The sequence below is a fragment of the Lagopus leucura genome, unplaced genomic scaffold (genome assembly GCF_019238085.1).
Source record: "Lagopus leucura isolate 7727_CA_CO unplaced genomic scaffold, USGS_WTPT01 Super-Scaffold_741, whole genome shotgun sequence".
In the NCBI taxonomy this organism is placed as follows: Eukaryota; Metazoa; Chordata; class Aves; order Galliformes; family Phasianidae; genus Lagopus; species Lagopus leucura.
The window spans coordinates 4,782,192-4,803,587 of record NW_024962256.1 but is presented as its reverse complement, the minus strand read 5'-3'; the positions used below and the strand labels follow the sequence as shown (position 1 = coordinate 4,803,587).

The window sequence follows — 21,396 nt, the reverse complement described above, 5'->3', positions numbered from 1 at the left end:
AAGGCTTATTAGAGTGAAGTGTCCAGCGCCCCTGATCCATCCCTCCCATTGACTCCAAGGGTGGGGTGTCCTCTGGCTGTACTTGAGATAACATTCACCAGCAGGAGACCTGGGCTGCCCTTTGTTTGGTTTCTTTGTGGACTGAGTGAAAAGGTGAAGTTCCCTCCTGCAGGCAGACAAGGGTCACACAAGGCTTTGTGGCTGCTGGATTGAAGCTGAATTTGGCTACAGCTGCAGTAGTTAAAGTGTTAAAAATCAGCATTAGCTTTTGCTCTGTTTCAGATTGGCTAAAATTCTGCCAGCAGCTTGCCAGCAGTAACCATAATTTACTCTCTGTTCCAAAGTGCTGGGGGAGAGTTGGCAGTGCCCCTTCCTAGCCCATGGGCACAGCCAGATATTTACATTTTTATTATGTGAGGAAAAATCCCATGTTTTAGAACACAGACAGTAGAAACATTGCCTCTTTGGGAGGATGTGAAACTGGAACATGCCATGTGGAAATGCCAGTGCAGCACATGCCACTGACCTTACAGAGCAGGGCGCAGAAGCAATATGTATGCCAGTGCTGCATGCACTACACTGATTTTGGGAGAGATACCTTCACATAGTTTGTGTCATGTGTTGTTCCGGCTTCATTAGCTTGATGCAGCAGGTGAGATACTGCCCTGACTGCTGTGCTGTGAGTTTTCTATTTTGCTCCTAATAAACATTTCCCATTGCATTTTGTGTAGTTGCAGGAAAGAAGTGATATGAGTAATGTTTTACAGTAACTGAGCACAACTACTGTGCAAGGAAATCACAGGGCTTAAACAGCAGTAGTGGACTTGTAATTTTTACACATGGTGCAGTTCATAAGGGGAATCCAGGTCAGGTTGTCATAGCCCTTGGCCTCCATCCTTACCAGAAGGACCCTCCATCTTCCAGTCCCTCCAGGTGGTGCTGCCTGCCTTTCTTGCTGTTTACAGCTGTTTGAGTTTTAATCAAGAAGCTGTACTAAGTGCTTTGTCAGTTCCAGCAAGAGACTGCTGTGGGTGGACCAAGGATTTGGATTTTTTTTTTGTCACTTGTATTTCTCATGAGCTAGGACTGAATCTGAAAGGCTCACACAGACGCACAGTCTGATTCAGTGAAGGGATTCTCTTTTCATGACTAAGTTCTAAGTTTCAGACTAAGTTCTCATGACCAGAAATCATCTGCTTTCCTCTAAATAAGGATTTTTTTATTTTTTTTTTCATTCTTTGTGTCCCCCAGGTTCCACTGTCTGGCATCCCGACTGTAAGCAATCCACTAAGACTGAAGATAAGCTACGGGTAAGCTGAATTTGTGGCAATGACACAGTGCATATTTTACACACCCAGCAACTGAACATTGTGTACAAAGTGTGATTTTATTTTCATGGTTTTTATAGCATAGCTGTCACCACACTGGCAGAATAACTTTGGCAGCACTTCAAAGATAATGGTGTGGTTTTTAAACTCATCATCTTCAGTTTCAGTGTGTTACCCTAAAGATGATATAATTTACTGATACACAGATATGACATTGCCTCTAAGACAGATCATCATATGTGAGTTATCATGCAGTGGAGTAAAATGTGAACAGGGCAAGAGCTATGATGCATCCTAGTGCTTTTGCACATCTGTATAACTTCTTATCCCTTGTTCTTCGCAGTTATTTACAGCAGTTAGCTCCTTTGCTATTCAAATAAACCACAAACTAAAGAGATCCTAATTGGAATGCCAGGAAGGGCTGGCATCCTTGGGATCACATCAGCATACCAAGAACTTTCTGGATCAAATTCTTGATTGGAATAATACTGCACTCATGCACTTTTGTCATGCATCAGGCAATTTTAAGCCCATATTCACTAATTTGCCTTCTGGACAGTTTACTCACTTTGATATCTCAGTTGTGCCTTTGAACTGTTAATTTTTCTGAATATTAGAGACTAGAATATTAGAGACTTCATAGAAGGAAAATGGCTAGAAGGTCTATCAGCCAAGGAAAATGAGAGGTACTGGCATGGAGATAGACAAATTATCCTGAGTTGTGGTCTATCTATGGGTCATTCACAGGAAGCCTAGTCCTTTAAAATTGATTCAGGTCTTTTTCTGTGAGTTCACTATGAATGTAGGTAATGTACTAATATATTTCTCTTGAGCAGAGTTCATGTTAGCATGGGCTGCATTCATAATACAGGAGCAGAACTGGCTGTGGGCGACCATGTGATCTAGCAGGACCAAACATCACTATTGCAATCCACTATTTGCACGTTATCCTGTTCTGACTTCCAGTGTAATGGTTGACAGCTGCTTTTCTCAGTGACCATCTTATCACAGCATAAATCAGCTTTAGCTTTATCATTTAAGAACAGAATTACTTTCAGAATAGATGTACAGTTATTGCACTTCCCAAGGAGCAGACAGACAGTTTATGCCAATGCTTAGTAATTAGAAGCCATATAGAGAGCTCCAAAAAAATGGGATTGTTTCCTTATTAATGTTAAGTAATTGCCATAGTACTTTTTATGCTAGTTTGAATTTCCTTCTCGATTTAACAAGTAGAATGTAAGACAGTGCTTTTGCCCAGCAGAAGTGTCAGAATATTTGGCCTTAGCAGTGAGTGGCTGGGGGACAGTACTATCTTTTGCATGGACCCAAGAGCCTTGTCAAAGCTCCTGACTATAGTGCTGACCTTATAATTCAGTTGGCTTATTTCCATTTCCCAACAAAACGTGCAAAGGTTTCAAATATATTCTCCTTTTTCCCATCAGACATTCAAGCATGTGAGTCTTCCTCTCTCTCAGGTAATTTTAATTGAATTCATCCACCTGCAAGATTTTTCCCTAAGAGAGTTTTTCTAGAAAACTTAAGACAAATGAAGTGAAAAAACAATCAAGGGGGAACACAAGAGATGTCACTGCACAGCTATCCAAGGTCACCTTATTCCTGGAGATCTTCCATGCAGATGTTTAACATGCCTTTAAAGTTGGAAATTCACAGTGCTGAAGCCAGCTGGAGAGACTGAGAATTTTTAGCTTCAACTCTACACTGCAGAGTCTGTACCTATTTTGGTGCTAATTGATTTAAAATCAATTTGCGTTCCCTTGACCACTTGAGTTCATTTAGATGACTTTGCCAAGTATTTCTGCTTACTTAGACAAGGTCAATAGCAAACAGGTAGGTACGAAAACAAATGAAACTGGGAAACTGCTATTTAAGCACGTCACTTTTCAGTTTATGACCTGTGGCCTGATTCACCTTGAGTTTCTTGACTGCATAATTTTTAGGCCTGATGTGAGTATCAGAATGAGATTTCTCAATTCTCAAATACAAGATACTACATCTTTCAGGGGCAGGCCTTTATTTTCGGGTGGTTCTGCCATTGACAAGGCATCCTTGCTCTGCTGGATTTCCTTTTCCCTGTGGAGCAAAGCAGAACAAAATGCCCTTTTATTGTGGAAGTCATTTTATAAGCTTTCAGCCAGTTCTGTTTTCTCTCAGTAACTGAATTGCGATATAAACTAATCAGCATTTTAGCTGGTCAGACTGAGTTCAGGAAAATGATGGTTGATTAAGGTTTTCCTCCCACTGGATTTTCTGTGGAGGTTTTTTGAGTCAAAACAAGTAGAGGGTAAAGCTGTTTGTACGTAACTAGAATGCATTGCTTAGGTTCCGCTATCTGCTTGTTCGTGATTCTACAGGGATCAGCAAGTAACAGATACTATAGCACACAGATTGTTATCTAGCAAGTAGTTATTTGTAAGTTGTCACTTGACTGAAAAAGAGCTTAACCAATGGGCTGGGGAACTGCTTTCCTTTTCACTCTTCTTTTTCCTTTTTTCTGTTTCATGGCAGCATTCCTCATCTGAGTTCTTTTATCCAAAGAGTCTGGTTCTGCGCAGACCACGCTCTGCAGAGGTTTGCTGTTGTGTTTTCAGTGTTGATAATGGTCTTCTTTACTGAGAAGATTCTTTATCATTGTCACTTGCTGTGCTTGCCACTATTTCTGCCACACAGCTTTCCTACTATCACTTGCCACCCTGGGCACTGACTGTATTTTGCATCATGTAGTGCAGTGTTAATTCTCATGTTTTAAATTTTGTTTAATGAAGTGCTTCATTTGTGCTATCGGACGTTTTTCTTCTGAAACAAAAAATAAGAGTGCAAATGTGAAACGTAAGAAAATGATAAAAAGCATCTGAATTTGAAGGGATGGTTAAGTGTAGTAACAATAGTTATTGTTGTAACAACAGTTACCATTGTTACTACATGAACAATAGCTTGTGCTTTTTAGGAAAAAGAATTGCTATCAGTTGCATCAATTTTGTTTTTATACTCGCTGACCATCTACAGATGAAAACTTCAGTTGAGAAAATATTTGCAAGATGCAGGATTTGAACATGTCATGTACACTGCTCAATAGCATCTGCCTGTCCGTAAGCAGCAGAACATCCAATTTGATGTTAAGAGGTCCTTCCTGTCCTCTTGATTCTGAACCACCTTTCCACTTTCAAACTTCCACGAGGGTCTCTGAACTTGAGAACACCACCTAATTCCATTTCTTCTCCTTTGTAGCAGTGCTTATGTATTAATTTCTAATTAAGGTAGACTTTCTCGTACTGTAGACTGTAGCATTGAAGTAGCTTAGGGTCAGATTATATCTTCTTGTGTAAATGTACTCAATATTTAATTCTGTTTAGATGCACATGCTGATTATACGAAGTGTAATTCAAAGCAGGTTTTGACTTCATGTGATCTTCTGCAGGGTAAAGATGCTATCATTGCTGTTGCTGTTAAGATGGGCCAAGGACATTAATCTACATGAAAACTTCAGATTTTAATTTTACCTGTTTTGCTTGATGCAAAAGCCTTTTGCATGCAGTAAGGGAGAGCATGTCTGAGATAGTTGGATCATTAGGAAGGTGCATGCTTCAGGAATTCTGTTGGTACCAAACAGTTAGTGGGAAATAAATTACAAAACCTTATCCAGAAGCAAGAATACATGATGATCTCTTAGATCTATGACCACCTTTAACACTGAAGGCAGGAAGAAATGTTGAGCCTCAGGTGAGCCGGCTGCCTAGTGAGTTCCATTTGGTACTGTGTCTTATTGCTAACATGGTGGCACGTTACTCTTCTGGCAAAACAGGAGAGGTGTCTGTCTACTGCAGATCTTCATCATATGACAACCTTGCTGATAGCTCTTTGGATGGTGTGTGTAACCTGGAGAAGACAATCCTCAGTGTCTTATTCAAATGGAACTTTATGCACTTTTAGTGTCAATTTGATGCAGTGATTACGCATCAGGCACTTAGGACTGCCAGCCCAAGAAAAGTTCTGAGCTGCCAAACTTGAGTACTGGAGGTGCTGCTGAAATGAGGGGAAGGCAGGCATTTAACTAGGAGTTTGATGCCAAAGGCAATGCCAGAAAGAAAACAAAAGAGCCTTGTGGAATATAAATGAAATACACACTTCATGTGCAATAATTGCTGCTTTTTGCCATGAACAGCTATTTATGGACTGAGGCCCATATTTACAGGTGTTAATTGTTTGCTGAATGTAAGCAGAAACACAGGAAATTTCAATAACTTAACTATGGGGAAAAATGTCTTAAGATGAAAAATGACTTCAGTGTTTTTAAAGTCATACTTGCTACCTATCTCAAAAAATCTTACTATTTGATATCGAAGTATCTTATTATTTAAGATTTTTTGAGGAAGAAAACCAAGAATGAGTGAAATCTTGTGAATTCTGTGAGGAGTTTGGCCCTGAATTCACTGTTATATATTTCTCACTTCATTTTTTCTGCCTTTCACTTAATTTACTTTCTATGAAAGACTGTATTTGGTAGCAGTGTGACTTCAGTGACTGTGCTGAAAATACCTTTTCCTTTTCAGCTTTTTTGTCTAGAAAGGAAAGAAAAAGTTTGTTGTAATTGATTAAAACGCATCTGTGTGAGTTTGAACTAAACCTGTTCTTTACTTTTGTCTTTATGCACACACGTTGTAAATTTTTAAGGGAGGGAAATAATGACAGGCTCCGTGCATTTGAAGGTAACACACTTGTCAGGAGTTACACTGGCAGACAGGCACAATGAATGCTGTAGCACTGAATTACTTTCTTGGTCTTATACACTGCCACTGAACATTACTGAAATCCATGGCAAACCAGCCTATAATGAGCTCTGGTTCCACAAGCTGAGTTACACCTGTAAAACCGTGTAGTTGATGAAGCAGGTACTCACATTAGTGTTGTACTGGGACTGTCAGATTCCTTGCTGTTGCAAAGTTGTGCCTGCCAAGTGGAGTAAGTTACCTGCTGAACTTCTTTTGTTTACAGATATACCTTACAGTAACTTCTGGGATTTAGAGAATTTGTTTAAACTGTAATGTTCAATGCTGTTAAGTGAAATCGTATTCGTTCTTCTGCAGCTATTATCACCGCCTTGCATAATGAACTCTATCAAAAAACTAAGGCAGGTACTGTAGACAACGCTGACGATGCCTTTGTTAAACAACAGTGCATCTGTTTGGCCAGATGTTCTCGGGATCAGATTTGATCTGTTTGCCTGCACTTGGAAGTTTTAATAGTGCATGATTCTGAACATCTGTACTTTCAAAAGCCATAGCCACCACATTGCAGCGTAACTGGATGATGTGAATGGCTCCAGCGTAGATGCTTTTATTTTAGAAACTCACTTGTTTAGATGATGCGCCATGCATGATAACATGACAGACTGAGATAAACGCAGATGAACGTGTCAAGCTTTGCAATCTAATGTTGAAGTAATGAGTTAATCGATTTGGAGCGTGTGCATGGGTGATACTGTAACTGAGTGCTGAAATTCACAGTGAGCCTAATAGGATGAGCATTGGGAGCATGAGAGTTGGGGTTGCCTTTGACAGTCTGGAAATGAAGTTGGTAAAGAACTTTTGCATCGAAGACAAATGCATGAAATGAAGAACAAAACCACTGAAATAAGAGGTCTGTGATAAAACAAAGAATACGGAGAAGTCTTACAGATGTTTTGGATCCTTTGTGCAGTGGTGTCTTGGTTGATACATTTGAATTTCAATTGATTGAATTTCTATTGCTTTTTTTCATGTACATTCATACACTTCCTATATGTGCTACAGACATCCCATGCTAACTTATACACACTGGTGTTACGTGCTTTTGGGTTGAGGAGGAAATTAAAAATAAATGACTTACACGGTCAAAAAATGTGAAGAAAGGCTACAAAGTACAAGAAAAAAAAATAGTTATAGCACTTAATAAAAGTTTTCTTCAAATTCCTGTGATCAAAGGTGTCATTACACAAAGCTGTATTTGAATCCCTAGCAAAAAAAGCAGTCATGTAAAGAAGGCACCAGGTGTGCTTGCAGAAATAAGATGACTTAAGTTGTACGATGTGCAGATCTGGTGTCCCAGGCCTGTTGGGTGGGACTGAAACATCTAAAGGAATGCATTCCTATTAAAGGAGGTTTCCTCTCATTTCCTTACCTGTTATCTTCCAGTAATATGTGCGTGAGATGCTCGTGTGGTATCTCCAATGAGGCTAAAGGTTGAATCAAGGTTTGCCACAGTTCCAGTTTTAACATATGCTCTGATCAGCTCTCCTCCTCAATTTTCTTTAGGGGAAGATGCGGATCTGTGAAGGCTCCCAGACCACGTGGGAAGCAGCAGAGTAGGAAATAGCTATCTGCAGTGGAAACAGACTGCCTTATTCAAATAAACAAGTGAGGCAGGTGTAGAAGTCCTCTTTCATGTGCTGCTTTTGGGATTATATTGTAAAATCAAGCAAGATTTTGTTCTAGGAGGCAATAGAGGGAGAAAACCCTGCTTGGATTCATGTGGTCAGGTGGTGTCTGGGAGGGTGGGATCCTGCCCTGCAACAAGTAGATGGGAGGTTAAATTAATGTACACGGGAAGTTCGGGAAAACTGGTTTTGAGGAGTGTCATGTCTGCCTCATGGCCATGATGATGGCATGATGGAGAGGAGCTGAAGGGCAGGTGCTATGACTTGCCAGTCCACCTGACAACCACTCTCTTATTTTGGGAAAGAACATCTAAGAAATACAATAGCAGGGTGTGGCTTCATACCGTGTCTGACTCTGTTCAGTGCAGTCATTGATGTGACAAGCACAGGGGAATTTTTCTTTGCTGAACAAGCTTTTAGCAGTTGCATTAAGAAGTGAGGCTCAGGGCTGGAGCAAGGACTGAAAAATTCTTATTTTTTGAAGTGATTACAAAGAGCCGGAGAGAAGTGCATCCCAGAGGGTTTGCCAGTTGAGAAGCTGGAGCTGGCTCCTGTGTTTGTTTTCCTACAAGAGGGAAAATTAATCAGACAAAACTCCTGAAGTACGTCTGCCAAAAGTGAAAGGTGACAGACACCCCTCACAGAACCTCATGTCTGTAGCTGTGTTCCTTGTGTTGCAATGAAAACAATTGCTTTCCATAGCAACTGCAGCAACATGTTACACATGTCTCTGCTCAGCAGTGTGAGATGGCAGAGCAAAAGGGAATGAAGTGTTTCTCAACAGCAGCCAACTTCAGTCTTGTAACATTTCCATAAAACAAGTGGATTGTTTGTTGTTGGTTTGGGTTTTCTTTGATTGCATCATGGGAGGAGCCAAAGGGCAGCTGAGAAATTTCTGCGCTCCCTTTTGGGATTTAGGAATTTGCAACTACAGAGGAAAAAGGAAAGAAACATACAGAGGTCCAGCTGAGAAGGCGTTCTCAGACATGCTCCGGAGGGGATTGGTGGCTATGTCATTCCATGGCCACATCTGTTGTCTGTTTGATCTGGATCTTCACGTTTTTTGATGGAATGTGTTCAAAGCCCTTTAATTCCTTTGACTATCCCTGCTTATGATGATTTCATTTCCACAAATGAAGTCAGAGAAATCCAATTTTATGTAGTCTTCAGCATTTTTATAAGGATGAGTCCAGTGGTTTTCCTGGGGATGTAATTAAAAGTAGAAAGACTCAGCACTGGAGAATTTGATCAGGAAGTGCATGCTGAGGGATGAGAAAGCTCCAGTAGCCTCGTTGTGTTCAGTCCCAACATTTACTAAGAAAAATCACTAAGCCAAGCTGCTAAGCCTTCCTTCTCTTCAATCAATGACCAAAAGGTCCCTTAGTTCAGTGTCACAGTTGGCAAGATTTAATTTTCAGTATCTTCATTGTGTCCCACTGCAGTAGCGTCATCAGAATCATCTACTGATGCATTGCTTTATGAGAGGAGTTGATTCTTTGCAAGAATTGTTTATTGCTCCACAAGTGGAAGTGGGACGTGTTTGGTTAACTTTGTGTGCCTGCTGCATGCTGAATGTGTGAGTTCTTGCCCCATTTTAATTAAATGGTTTTCAAATTCATAAATTTTTCAGGATTCCCATATCTCGGTGCTAAGATGCTCTTGTAAAATTTCCCCAAGGGAGTCAGTGTCTGTTTAATACTGAAGAAATGCTGAAAAATCCACTAAATATACAACAACTCTCACTCTGTAGGGGTGTGACTGTTCTGAATTTCAGTTTCCAGGCCGTTGTTGTTAAACATCAGGAGTTTACAATGCAGGGAGTCAAGACATTTCAAGCAACATTTTAGCTCTTAGGTTGCGTCTAAGTCGTACTGCAGATGTAAGGGAACTGCCCCAAGGATTTCGGGTCCTTCTATTGAAAAAGGCTGATTTCAATCCTGTATTCATGATGGAAATCCAGTGACTGAACATCTGGAATGCAGTAACGTGTGTGCTGTGCTCTTCTCAGTAATTTTGGCTGCTGAACCACTGGCTGCTGATCTCTCTTGCTGTTTGTGAATTAACATTTTGATAAAATGACCGTCCTGAACTGTATGGTGTATGGCTCCTTGCAGTGAGTTTGGCAGGTGTCATTTAGACTTGTTCATTATTGCTGTCAGTCTTTCACACTATGATTTAGAAAACCTCCTTCACCTCTCACAGCACTCCTTCTGCTGCAGAAAAAGGGAGTCCATTTGCCTTGTGAGACTGTGGAATTTGCCAGAATGCTTGATCTTGTGTTGATGTGGTTTTTTTTCTAAATACAGTCAATTTCAATGTGCGGATTTCTCCACTTGTATCCAGAGTTACCAAACGTTAATTGCTTTAGATGGCTCTGAAAAGTTGCTGTTTGTTTTTCAGCCTACCAGAACATCATCAGAAAGCATTTATTCCAGGCCAGGTTCCAGTATACCTGGCTCACCGGGCCACACTATCTATGTAAGTATTCCTTCTGATGAGCCCTTGCTTGGACATGAAATACTCCATGCTGAAATAAATCATTTTATGCTGATGCTATTGCCTGCATCCTAGTGGTTAAATTGTTAAAATTCTCATTGCCACGTAATTCTTATCACTACATAATTTCAAGAGCAGGGCAGAGCTTCTTCAGGCCAAGCAAACATTTAGCAGATCTTCTGAAATCACTGGATGATGTGAAGAGGGACAGAAGACAGATCAGTTGACTTTGTTAGACGTGTTATCTTTGCGCTTCAGTACGCAGTTCTTGAGAGGTCTGCTATCAGCAGCTGTAGAACATGGGTGAAGGGTGAGGCACACTGAAGGAAGCCTGGCTGATCCCACATTTTTAGAAGTTAGATTTGGCTATGAAAGGAAAAGAAGGGGGGAAGGGAAGGATTTAAAACAAAAAAGGATATTAAGCATCCTACTGTTATTAGACTAACAGTGCTGACAGTGCAAAGCTATTGATAAACTGTTTTATGTGTAGTTAATTGAGATATAGGTTCCTTCAGTAATCAAATTACCTCTTTCATAGAATCTTAGAATTATTAAGTTTGGAAAAGATCTTTTTCTTTTCTTGCTACCTTTTGAACCTATGTAATTTAAGAGATGACAGTTAGAAATGCATCAGCAGAATGTTTGCTTCAAAATTCTGAAGCAATAATTATTTTCTGCTCACACTACTTTTTCAAGCATTTCAGTGTTGTCAGTGCCCATTTTTCTTGGTAGAGAATTCTGTAGGGTAAAAAAAAAAAAGTCATCTATTAATTCTGTTCTGAAGAGTATGGAATCAAGTGTAATTGAGTGAATAACTACTGCTCAGCCTTGCCAATTTTGCTATATTTGCACACGTATAACCTACACTTCCAAGAACTCACATCCATTTAAAAGCCCTGTTTCTTGGAAGTCTGTGTAATCTTTCTCAGCATGTAAAACATGCTCCAGACAACCTGGAGAAGTTGAAGCTAAGGAAAGGAGAAGGAAAGGAGAAGTAGAAGCTAAGGAAGAAAATGTCAAGAAAGCAAGTTAGAGTCCATTCTGGGGGGATCAAAGACAAAGATTTGTTTGGAAAAGGAAGACTGCAGGGCAAATGTTCTTTCGTGTTACTTGTATTTCACACTGAATTGCTGAATTTGTAGATAATATTAAGATTGTACAGGTGAAAACATAAGGCATACAGATTTACCAGGTACACATATAATAATGCAGAAAAAATACCAACAGTACCAAATATTATAAATCTCAAGTTCTGAGCTTGGGTTGAATGTTAGTTCATCAGTGCATTTGAACAGCAGCCAAAAAACAGCTACTGTGATAAAAATGTTCACACTTACAGATGTCAAACCACAGAGCATACTGTGCTGGTAATATCACCTGCATAAACTTTAGCTTAGGAAACCTCACCTGTTGCTGAACAGTGGAGTCTGTGTGGCAGCCAGAATGTTGGCCTACATTCAGATCTGTGAAAATGTGTGGTAATTTACACTGGAATAAAATATTCATACATTAACAGCTCATTAACGGATTGTCATAAAAAAAAATTATAAATTCATAAAGCTGCCTATATTAAGGGTTAAATTGGCTAAAGATACTCTGTTATATCTGGTGAGTCAAAGCTAAACAGATTTTGTGCTATTTTTAGAAAGTGGATTTGCTAACAATCTCAGTCCTTGCTTGTCTGATTTGTGGCATCACATAAGAATCACCGTGAGTGGTTGTTAGGAGAGCTTGGGAAGGTAAATGCACTTAAAGATACTAAGTGCTAACAGTCAGAACAGTGGAAGGTGAGCAGAAACAGATCAGCCTTATTGCCTTGTACAGCTTGCTATGTGTAACTAAAGTAGCTAGTAGAAGAGTGAAGGTGAAAAGCAGTTTGAATATCTCCTTTTGGCTTTAAAAATAAAATGAATTTCTATAGTGTAGGTAAGAATTTACGATGATTTTTTTTCAGCAAGTCTTTTTTTAAGTGAGGAAAGATATTAGCTACATAAACAGTAGGTAAGACCTCTTTCCTGCTTCTTCTGAAGGGTGCAGCTGTCTTTTTGGAACTGATTTCCTACTTTCAGTTCTAAACTAATTGAGAGTTCTTTGCAGCTCTAATGAAAGAAGAGTCTATGTTAGTATTACATATTATCCTAGTATTAATTAACATACACTTTAGTTAGAATCTTGCATACAGATTGAGTGATGAATGCAATATACTAATTTCAGTTGGAAGGGAGTTTGATGCATAGCCCTGACCAGTCCTGCTTGCCTTGTTATTTCCTTGTAACAAGTTGTATTTCCTCTTGTGTGCAAAGTTAGAGGTTGACATTCTGTCTGTATCTCCTGCATGGAATCCTCTCATAATCTCTGTGATCAGCAGACTTAGTTGATAATATCACACATATTACAGATGGAAAAATAAGAACAGAGGTGAAATGACTTGCCTTAGGACACAAAATGAGTCATTTATAGAGCTGAAGTTTCCAGCTCAGTGCAGTTGATAGGGAACTTTTGTGTTGCATCTGTATATGCAGTGTTCTTTCTTTCCTAAACTCAGAAAACACTGTGTGCTCTTGGAGAGGAGGCCCACTTGGAGAAGAACAAGAAGCAGTCATTTTATGTTTGGAGTGCCAAAAAGGGTTTTCCATAGCAACAGTGTGATAACAAATACACAGAATCATAAATTGTGTAAAATAGAAATTGCCAGTGCATTTGTGTAAGTTAATTTGTGTTCTGTCTTTGACCTTCAGGCAAAAGTAGACAATGAGATCCTTGATTACAAGGATTTAGCAGCCATTCCCAAAGTCAAGGCCATTTATGACATTGAACGTCCAGACCTAATTACTTATGAGCCATTCTACACTTCCGCCTACGAGGACAGACAGGAGAGACAGAGTCTTGGAGAGGTAATGAACTGACAAGCAACCCATTCTGCTATAAGCTTTACTCAAAGCCTGCTACGCTTCTATCCTCTTCTGAAATAATTCCTAATTAACACTCTTTAGTATTGTTGCTGCTGCTGTTCAAAGTGCTTTTTGTCTGTTTGATCTGCATTAAATGGGAACAGTCATGATGATGCCTTAGGTGGGGAAACTGCATAGTTAAACACACAGGTCTGCTTTTTGTCTGCATTAACACCAGCTGCTGGCAGAGGAATGGGGAACAGGTTGCAGGCTGTGTGTCTTCATAATTTGAAAGAGTGTTCTGGCCTTTGGGTCCAGAACATGAGGCAAATGCCAGCCTAGCACTGTGCCATGTAGCAGGCACATTGCTGCAGAGCACAAGTGCTCACAACAGAATATGAGGAATTACCATGATGTTCTGTGGCAGTAAAAGGGTTCAAAACAGCAAGACACTTTCTCTTAGATTGAATGGAAATATATTTCTGGAGCACACTGCTACACGTACAAGATAGAATCTGAAGTAAGTTGAGATTAAGTGCTCTTCCAACTGGAAACAGCAGGTGAGTTGCAGTGTGGAAATAGGTGCCTCACTTTTTAAACTGCTGACGTTTAGTAAAGAATTCAAGAAGAGAAGCAGCCATCTAATTTATTTACTTAAACTTGTATTTAAAGGCAGCTTTCAGGCTGTAGGGTTCCCTGTTTCTCAGGTGAACTTCCATAGATGCAGTTACTGTTTAGGTGGCTCCAGTGCAGGTCATGAAGTAGGTTTTATCAAGTGGTACCAGGTAGCTGTAAATCTGACTTCCAGAATGCAAATCTAAGTGGGCATAAAAGTGGATTCATTTTACAGTCTTGGTGAATTGAACATGAAGATAAACTGAGGAAAAAGGAACTACAATAGATCATTCAGACAGTGGTCTGAAGTGACTGACAATATTCTCTCAGCAACATATACTACCCACCAGCAGGTCAGATTTACAGCAGGTTTTGTACTTTGTTCTTTAATACTTCATAGGGCTAATATTTTAACTTAGAGTTATAAATAAATATGAGGAAATTCAAGAGAGAGTTCAGCTCATGAGTGAAATAAGAGATTAAGAGATCAAATTACAGAATTTCTCCCTCCAGTTCAGATTGGCAATAGGTCCAGCTGACGTCTGATTCACATCCACTGAGATGCACTGGTGATCTCTGCCCGGTTCCAACAGGTCTCAGCCATTCCACAGAACCAGCTACAAACCAGTCTCTTGTTACTCACGGAGGAGGAACTGATCTCACCCAGAGGAACTATTTGTTAATCCTTGAGGGGATGCTGCTCGCTGATAAAGCCATATATTGGAAATTGCCATTATGCTTATTCTCGGGAAGAGCAAAAGCCTTTGGTGTTTTCTTATGCTGTGTTATCACCAGCATTAAATCTTATTAATTTCTGGTGACTACAGAAATTTCCAGAAACGAAAGGGTTCTCATCTTCCTTTCAAGAGAGCTGGGCTCTCTGCCTCATGCTACCAGTGACTGCTGTGACCTTGGGCAATTCACCTCGCCTCTTTGTACCTCTTTGTCCTCCCTTTCCTTTCCTTAATGAAAGCAGAAGTCCATCAGGGTGCAGTGATCCCTGTGTCTGTGTTGTCATAAATGAGTGATGCTTTAATCTTGGTATGTCATACACCAGTCACCATCATCTTTAAAAAGCAAAGGAGGTGACGTGGTTAGACATGGCTAGGATTTACAGGCTTTGAGTGAGTTAGCCTGCAGTCTGTTTGGAAAGTGTGTATATGTGATGGGGTTAAAGAAACTGTGAGCCTGAGCTTAAAATCATACCCTAGAAATGCCTTTCACCATGACTGGAAAAAAAAAAACAAAACAACACTAAAGCCAGGTAAGAAAGATTAACTCAGTGGTGCAGACAAACCTTAAATGCAGGGACTGAGCTACGAGAAAACTCTGTACTTCAGACATAGAAAGTGACAAAACGTTTTCTTCTTCATTGCAATGAAAGGGAAACGCATTGGAAAGTTTCTCACCAATAGTCTCTCATGTTCAATTAACTACCAGTCTTGTTTTTCTGGAAGCCCGTGATGAGAAAAGTTTTCACATAGCACCATCTAGTGGGCGCTGGATGTTTTAGCTAAAAATCTTGTTCTGTAATAGTTGTGGTCTTACTTGAGAGCATAATCTCTTGCCAGGCTTATTATGGCAATTAAATAATATTGAAATGTAATGCATAAAAATAAATATTTTCAATCCTGATCTTCCAGCTTCTAATTGTCTTATGATAAATGACACATAGCTGGTAACTGCACATAGCCTTTGTAGTTTGTACCACCAAGCAATGCATGGTTAAGTTGGTTTCTAAAGATATGTCTTGCCTTGGTTTCCCTATCTGTAATAGAAGCTGTTAGTAAGTCTTGTGCATGTTTATGACCTCTGGCTTTTGCATAATTCCTTCAGTATACATGCTTGTAATTCCTGCTGGTTCTCTGTGCGTAACTGTGGGTGAGCACAAAGCTAATTTAGAGAGAGATCATATCAAAGAAATGATGGCGTCTTTGTATTGCTTTGCACTGGGGATGAAAAATAAAGCCTTGAGGAAAAAGCAGATTTTTGCCAGGCTGTGTGTACTGAAGGAAAAATGTGCTTCATCTTGGAAGTTGTTCTGTATTTCTGATGCCATGCAAAGCTTTGAGTTAAAATTATTTACTTTTGATTTCCACTTTAAAGAGTTCTTCGTAACAGGCATGCTTATTAAATTAACAATCCTTTCTGATTTTGATCTCTACAGCTATGTTTTAATTACCGCAATCATTAGATGGCTGAGAGATGTCATGGCATGATAGCTGACTGAATTAATCACGCTTATAGATTCTCCCAGAAACTTTAAGCGCTTCGGTGATTTATGGACCAGTTCCTGAGCAATGTGGAAAAAGCAAGTTGCAGCATTACGGTGGCCTCAGTAATGCCTACAGTGCTGTTTTGTACTGCTGTATAATATCCTTCTACCTGCAGCAGTGTTTGGGTTGCCATTTTCTAGCCCAAGACATGCAGTGATGATTCTGTAACCTTACTTTCTTATGTCTTTGCAGTCTCCACGGACATTATCACCTACCCCTTCAGCAGAAGTAAGTGTGGTGAAACCTCATCTTACCATGACTAGGATTACTCACGTCAGTGATTGCTTTTGATTGATTTTGCTCCTGGCCTGATCTGATCTGTCTGTTTTTTGTTTGTTTTTTTTTTTTTTTGGGGGGGGGGGGGAGGGGGCACATAGAAATGGTTTTTGATCACTTAAAAGGAGAACATTAAGTCCTCACTGACAGATTATACAAAAATGAATCTGGTGCCCCTCCCCAATTGTTGTCTGTAACACAGAGCCATTTGTCCAGCAGAGGTCACTTCTTAAACACACATCCTTCTGGTGACACCCACAGGGTCTCAGATGGATGACTTGCATTACCTAAAACACTGCTCTAAGAATTTAAATAATTTTTGCAAACTACGTTTGCTGCTAAGACAGCTGTAGTTTTACCTTGAAGAAAACATAGCTATGGTTTGGTTTGCTTTGGTTTTGTTTTGTTTTGACCTTAGAGCTATTTTAAGCATTACAGGAATATTATATATCAGGACAGTCATGTGTCAGAATACTGTAGGTGTAGATGATACCACTGCATAAGTGTTATCATTTTGGGATGGGGAAGTATTGCTTGTTTGCAATCTAAAAGTCACAGTGATTGCTACATGTTTAAAAAAAAAAAAAAAAAAAGTCTTTAAAATTTGTTGTAATTCTTCATGCATTCAAATTGCTCCCATCTCTTTTGTCCTGCTTTGGTTTGCTTTGTGTGTGCTTTCTCATTTTGTTTGGCTTGGGTTTGTCTTCCAGGAAATGGAGAAAGTTAGGCTTCGCTGTACAAGAAGGGGTCTTGTTTTCAGAGGGGAGGGCAGGGGGCAGATCTAATTTGGATGCTTCAGCCCCTTGTTGTAGCTAGTTGAGACAAATGGTAAGTGAAGCCATGGATAGCTCTGTGCTTCAGCTGTTCAATTCTTGCTGGTTTCCAGCTGATCTAATTGATGACTAGCTCATGTATCTTGTGCCATGTGCTGCAGGACAAGGATGCTCTGAATGCAACTTCCCTTATGGAGCCATAGGAACATGGGGAACCTGGGATCACAGGAAGTGTGATAGAAATTACCCTGAGTGACACGTAGAGTTTGAACCTTTCAAGACTGATCACAGACACTGGCTGTGAAAATGGATCAGTCTTTGGAGCAGATAGTTAGATAACAGTAATAATGAAATGGGTTGAAAGTTTAAGGAACATATTTTTTCAGTATCTTCTGTAGATGTTTTCGGATCCATGAAAGTTGAGCACTGCTTAGAAAAACGTATAATGTGCATTTATATTCTGTAATGAATTCCATTTTTATTGCTTCTGTTCTGCAGGGTTATCAAGATGTTCGGGATCGCATGATTCACAGGTCTACTAGTCAGGGCTCTATTAATTCTCCAGTGTACAGTCGCCATAGCTACACGCCCACCATGTCACGCTCCCCTCAGCATTTCCACAGACCCGGTAAGGGCAACTGCATTAGAAGTATTTGTAAAAGCAGTGTTTATTGTGTCGCTTAGTGGCACAGAGAAGCACTTGTCTCTCTTAGCAGCTGATTGAAAAGTTGTTGCATATTTTAGTATCTCCTTTTCTACCTGTTTTTTTGTTCTTGATTGGTGCAGTGTGTTCTGCCCTAGGTTGATGAGTGTCTTATGTCATAAGTACTCATCTTCTGCTTTTGTTTCTGATTATTTTTCAAATGTATGTAACTTTGTGAAAGTGAGCAACTATTTACAGTAACAAATCACAAACTTCATTCTGGAATTTGGGAAGAGCAACCATATTTTGGAAACAAAAGTTACGACTTGACTGGACAGCAGCCTCTCGTGTAGGATTCTTCCTTTGAAAAAATAATTATTCAGTTGAAGCTTGGTGCACCCATGAAATGTCAGATGGAACAGCAAATAACCCAGATATTCCAAATACCATCATTTTCCTAAACACAGACTCATAGTGTGCACGACAGATTTCTTATTTAAAATCGTAGACAATAGCAAAGCACATTTGAAAATGCTACCATTTTTAGTGATTTAGCAGTGATGTACAAGTTCTGTGTATAATATAATAAACATTCAGGTCAGTTTCCAAGTGCGTTCATATTTCTGATTGTGGATGTGAAAGCAATACATGAAACTGAAGTGTTCATCCACACCCAAACTGCATAAAAGTGTATCTCTAAATGCAATTAACTGAGTACTTTTCAAGACTAATTTACTTTTAATGCTAACAAATTAAATCTTTGTGACCTGTTTTTAAGTTAAGTGATGCAGTAATGCAGTTCCATCTTCCTTGATGATTGCAGATGAACACTTGGCCTGCCAAAAGCCCATACATAATAGGAGCTGCATTTTTAAAATTAAAGATTTATTATAGAGCCACCACTGTGGAACATGAGAGCAGCAGCCATTTCCTAGTGGGGGTGGGCTGAAAGCAGCTAATTGTGTCTGTCAGTGAATGCCTTATTTAAAGCACTCAAGGGAGGTGGGACAGAAGCAAATTGTGTCTGATACTATGTGCTGACAACATGATTGTGTTTTAAAATGACATTACAGCTAAAACTGAAAGACGTTTATAAAGCGTGAAAAAGCTGCAAACTTCTGTCTCTTGATTCTGGCACTTCCAAGGGGATTTTTCCATCTCTGTCGTATCAGAGACAGTTAAGAATCCAGGCCTCATTCCAGACTTTACTGTGATTGAATTTCACTATCTGTTCAATCAGAAGGGTCCAAATGTAAAATCTTCAAAATTTCAGTCTGGGGGATGTTCTGAGAATATTTTTGTTCAAGCTGATCTCTGCTCAGGTGATCTCATCTGTGGGTCACCTGCTTCTGTTTCTCCTATGATACAGACAACATCTGTAGAATTGGTTGTTTTGATCTTTGCAACCCCGCTTTGGGGTAATTATTAATATTAATTTATAGTTTTCCTACAGTGTCATTCGTGTTGAATAATAACGTGTGTATATGTTTCTCCTAATGGTACCTTTGGTTATTTGCAAGAGTAATTTCTCTCGGAATAAGCTCAGTGGCCTCAGAGAACTCCTGGCTTCCAGCTGCTCTTGAGAGAGAAGTGAAGCACTGTGTTGACGTTGTCAGCATCACGTTCTTCAAAATTGGAATGCTTCACGTTTTGAAAAAGTTTGCAGCCTTTTCGTACCCTGATGTCATATCTGACGTTGGCAGCATTTTTGGAATGTTTTAAAACAATAGAAGGCAGCTTGCATGCCTCTTGACTGATGTTTTTTTTGGTTAGGCACTTTGCAAGACAGCTGCTTTCTCAGCTAACTGAGCATCAATGTTTGTGATGTTTGCATGATGGTAGCAGGCTACTTTCTGGTAACAAGGCATAGATCATAAGCTCATTAAGCTAGTAAATAGTTTGCTGAACCAGCAATGCAGTTCAAATCTGAGCATCTTTTCAACCACTTGCTGTAATTTTGTCTAAGATTTATGAACCCTTCGGTACGTCTTTTAACCTTTATTTTTTTTCCTCCTTCCTCCTTTTCAGAACCCTAATTGTGTAATGCCTTTTTTTTTTCTTCCTTTGAAGCCTCCTTCCCTGCCTTTCTCTTATTGTTTTTCTTTGTTTTCATTTTGTTCTGCCCCCCGATTCCCTGCTGCTGCAGAGCTGCTCTCTACTGGTGTGCAGCGGTTGTCATACCTGCGCACTAGCAGTCTCAGCTCCGCTCACCATGACTCCCGCCCCAACTCCCCCTTCCGACACCACTTCATCCCCCATGTCAAAGGTAAGGAGCCAGGCCTCTCCAGGGAGTACCCTCCAGGCTGGAGATTTATTAGCATTCTGTCAGAGCTAGTAAGGTGCATCTCCGTAAGGTTATCATTGGCTGTAGAGCTGAGCATGCCTCGAAATGTGCCGTTACACTTAGAACTGTTAGAATAGACATAATGTCCTTTCATGAAGGATGTATGTCATTTCTAAGGGCCCTAGCTGAAGAGACTTCAAGCAAATTCCCGACTAGAAATGCAGAGGGACGCATTATCACCGTCAGTTTAGATCCTAATTTAGCCTCTTTTTAATTGGTATATGCAGTGTCTAAAGCAGAAAGCACATCAAATTAACTATTATTTCCACACTCTTAAAACGTGCGTTTAAAAATGCACGACAGATAATACCTATATGAAATCAAGGTGATCAAAAAATATGAAGAAAAATCGTATTACATAAAGATCAGTAGCAATGAGGAAATCAATCATTCTCAGTTTTGTTGGCAGTAACAAGTGCCCAACAAATAAAATCTTAGGCCTCTCCTCAACTAGTGAGAATCAGCAAACTCTGCTGAAGGCAGTAGATTTGCAGGGATTTACACTATCTGAGGATTTGGTCGCTTCTTGCTTTTTAATCTGTTCTTTTACAATATTTGACTTGCAGGATGGGAGTTGTTCTTTCTTTTTGTCCCTTCAAAAAGCTCATCCAGCTCAATAAGTTTTTAGTTTTACTTCTTGCTTTCTGTGAATATGGTTTTACTTCTATTGGAGTGCTCTGGCTGTGCTGTTCCTCCTGTTGGGGAAGACAGTCGTAGTTTATATCACTTGGAAAAGCTCAAAAAGAGGCAATTGAGTATGTTGAGCATGGATTCTATTCTGGCACCTTTGATTAATGCAGATAATCAGAAATTGAAGTTAATCAAAGATAGTTGCAAGGAGGTTATTCCATGCACTTCAGGAAATGCTAATAGATCTCAATGTTGTCTCTCTTCAAACGATCAGATCACCATTACTAATTTTAGGTTTGCGTTTTCTTAGATGATTTTCATTAATATACACTTTCAACTTCCCTTTTATTTCACTGCAGAAAAATAAACCTCGCTTTGAACTTTAAAAATTGGGACCCTTAAAAATAGATACACAGCTCATTTCAGCATGCAGTTAATCCATAACCCTTGCAATTTCAACATTTCTTTGCTGACAATCCAAATTAATGTCCACATTCTTTCAGATGGCATTTTCATTCTTTTTCTGTTGAGAACTGAAAAAGATCTATTCTTGAACAGATAAATCATTGAAAATTCATATTGAAAATCCATGCCTATTATTTTCATATTTCAAATACATGGAGATTAGGCTTGTATCTCTTGCTGGTTGGTTTAAAAGGCCAATTGGAATTACAAGTGCTGTGGACAAAGG

At 39.6% G+C, this 21,396-nt stretch overlaps 1 protein-coding gene across 21 annotated transcripts in view; it reads left to right on the top strand.

Moving 5' to 3' along the window:
* Positions 1-21,396, top strand: part of ABLIM1 (actin binding LIM protein 1) — a 169,258-nt gene that overhangs the window by 125,093 nt on the left and 22,769 nt on the right. For 9 of the 21 annotated variants that reach the window (XM_042863831.1, XM_042863829.1, XM_042863825.1 and 6 more), the window contains exons 8-15: positions 1,252-1,310; positions 3,858-3,920; positions 6,434-6,481; positions 10,162-10,239; positions 12,996-13,151; positions 16,232-16,267; positions 17,587-17,716; positions 19,878-19,997. In XM_042863831.1, coding sequence (XP_042719765.1) covers positions 1,252-1,310; positions 3,858-3,920; positions 6,434-6,481; positions 10,162-10,239; positions 12,996-13,151; positions 16,232-16,267; positions 17,587-17,716; positions 19,878-19,997 — 690 coding nt within the window. The remainder of the gene's footprint in view (positions 1-1,251; positions 1,311-3,857; positions 3,921-6,433; positions 6,482-10,161; positions 10,240-12,995; positions 13,152-16,231; positions 16,268-17,586; positions 17,717-19,877; positions 19,998-21,396) is intronic. The other 12 variants (XM_042863839.1, XM_042863838.1, XM_042863837.1 and 9 more) reach the window with 5 other exon arrangements.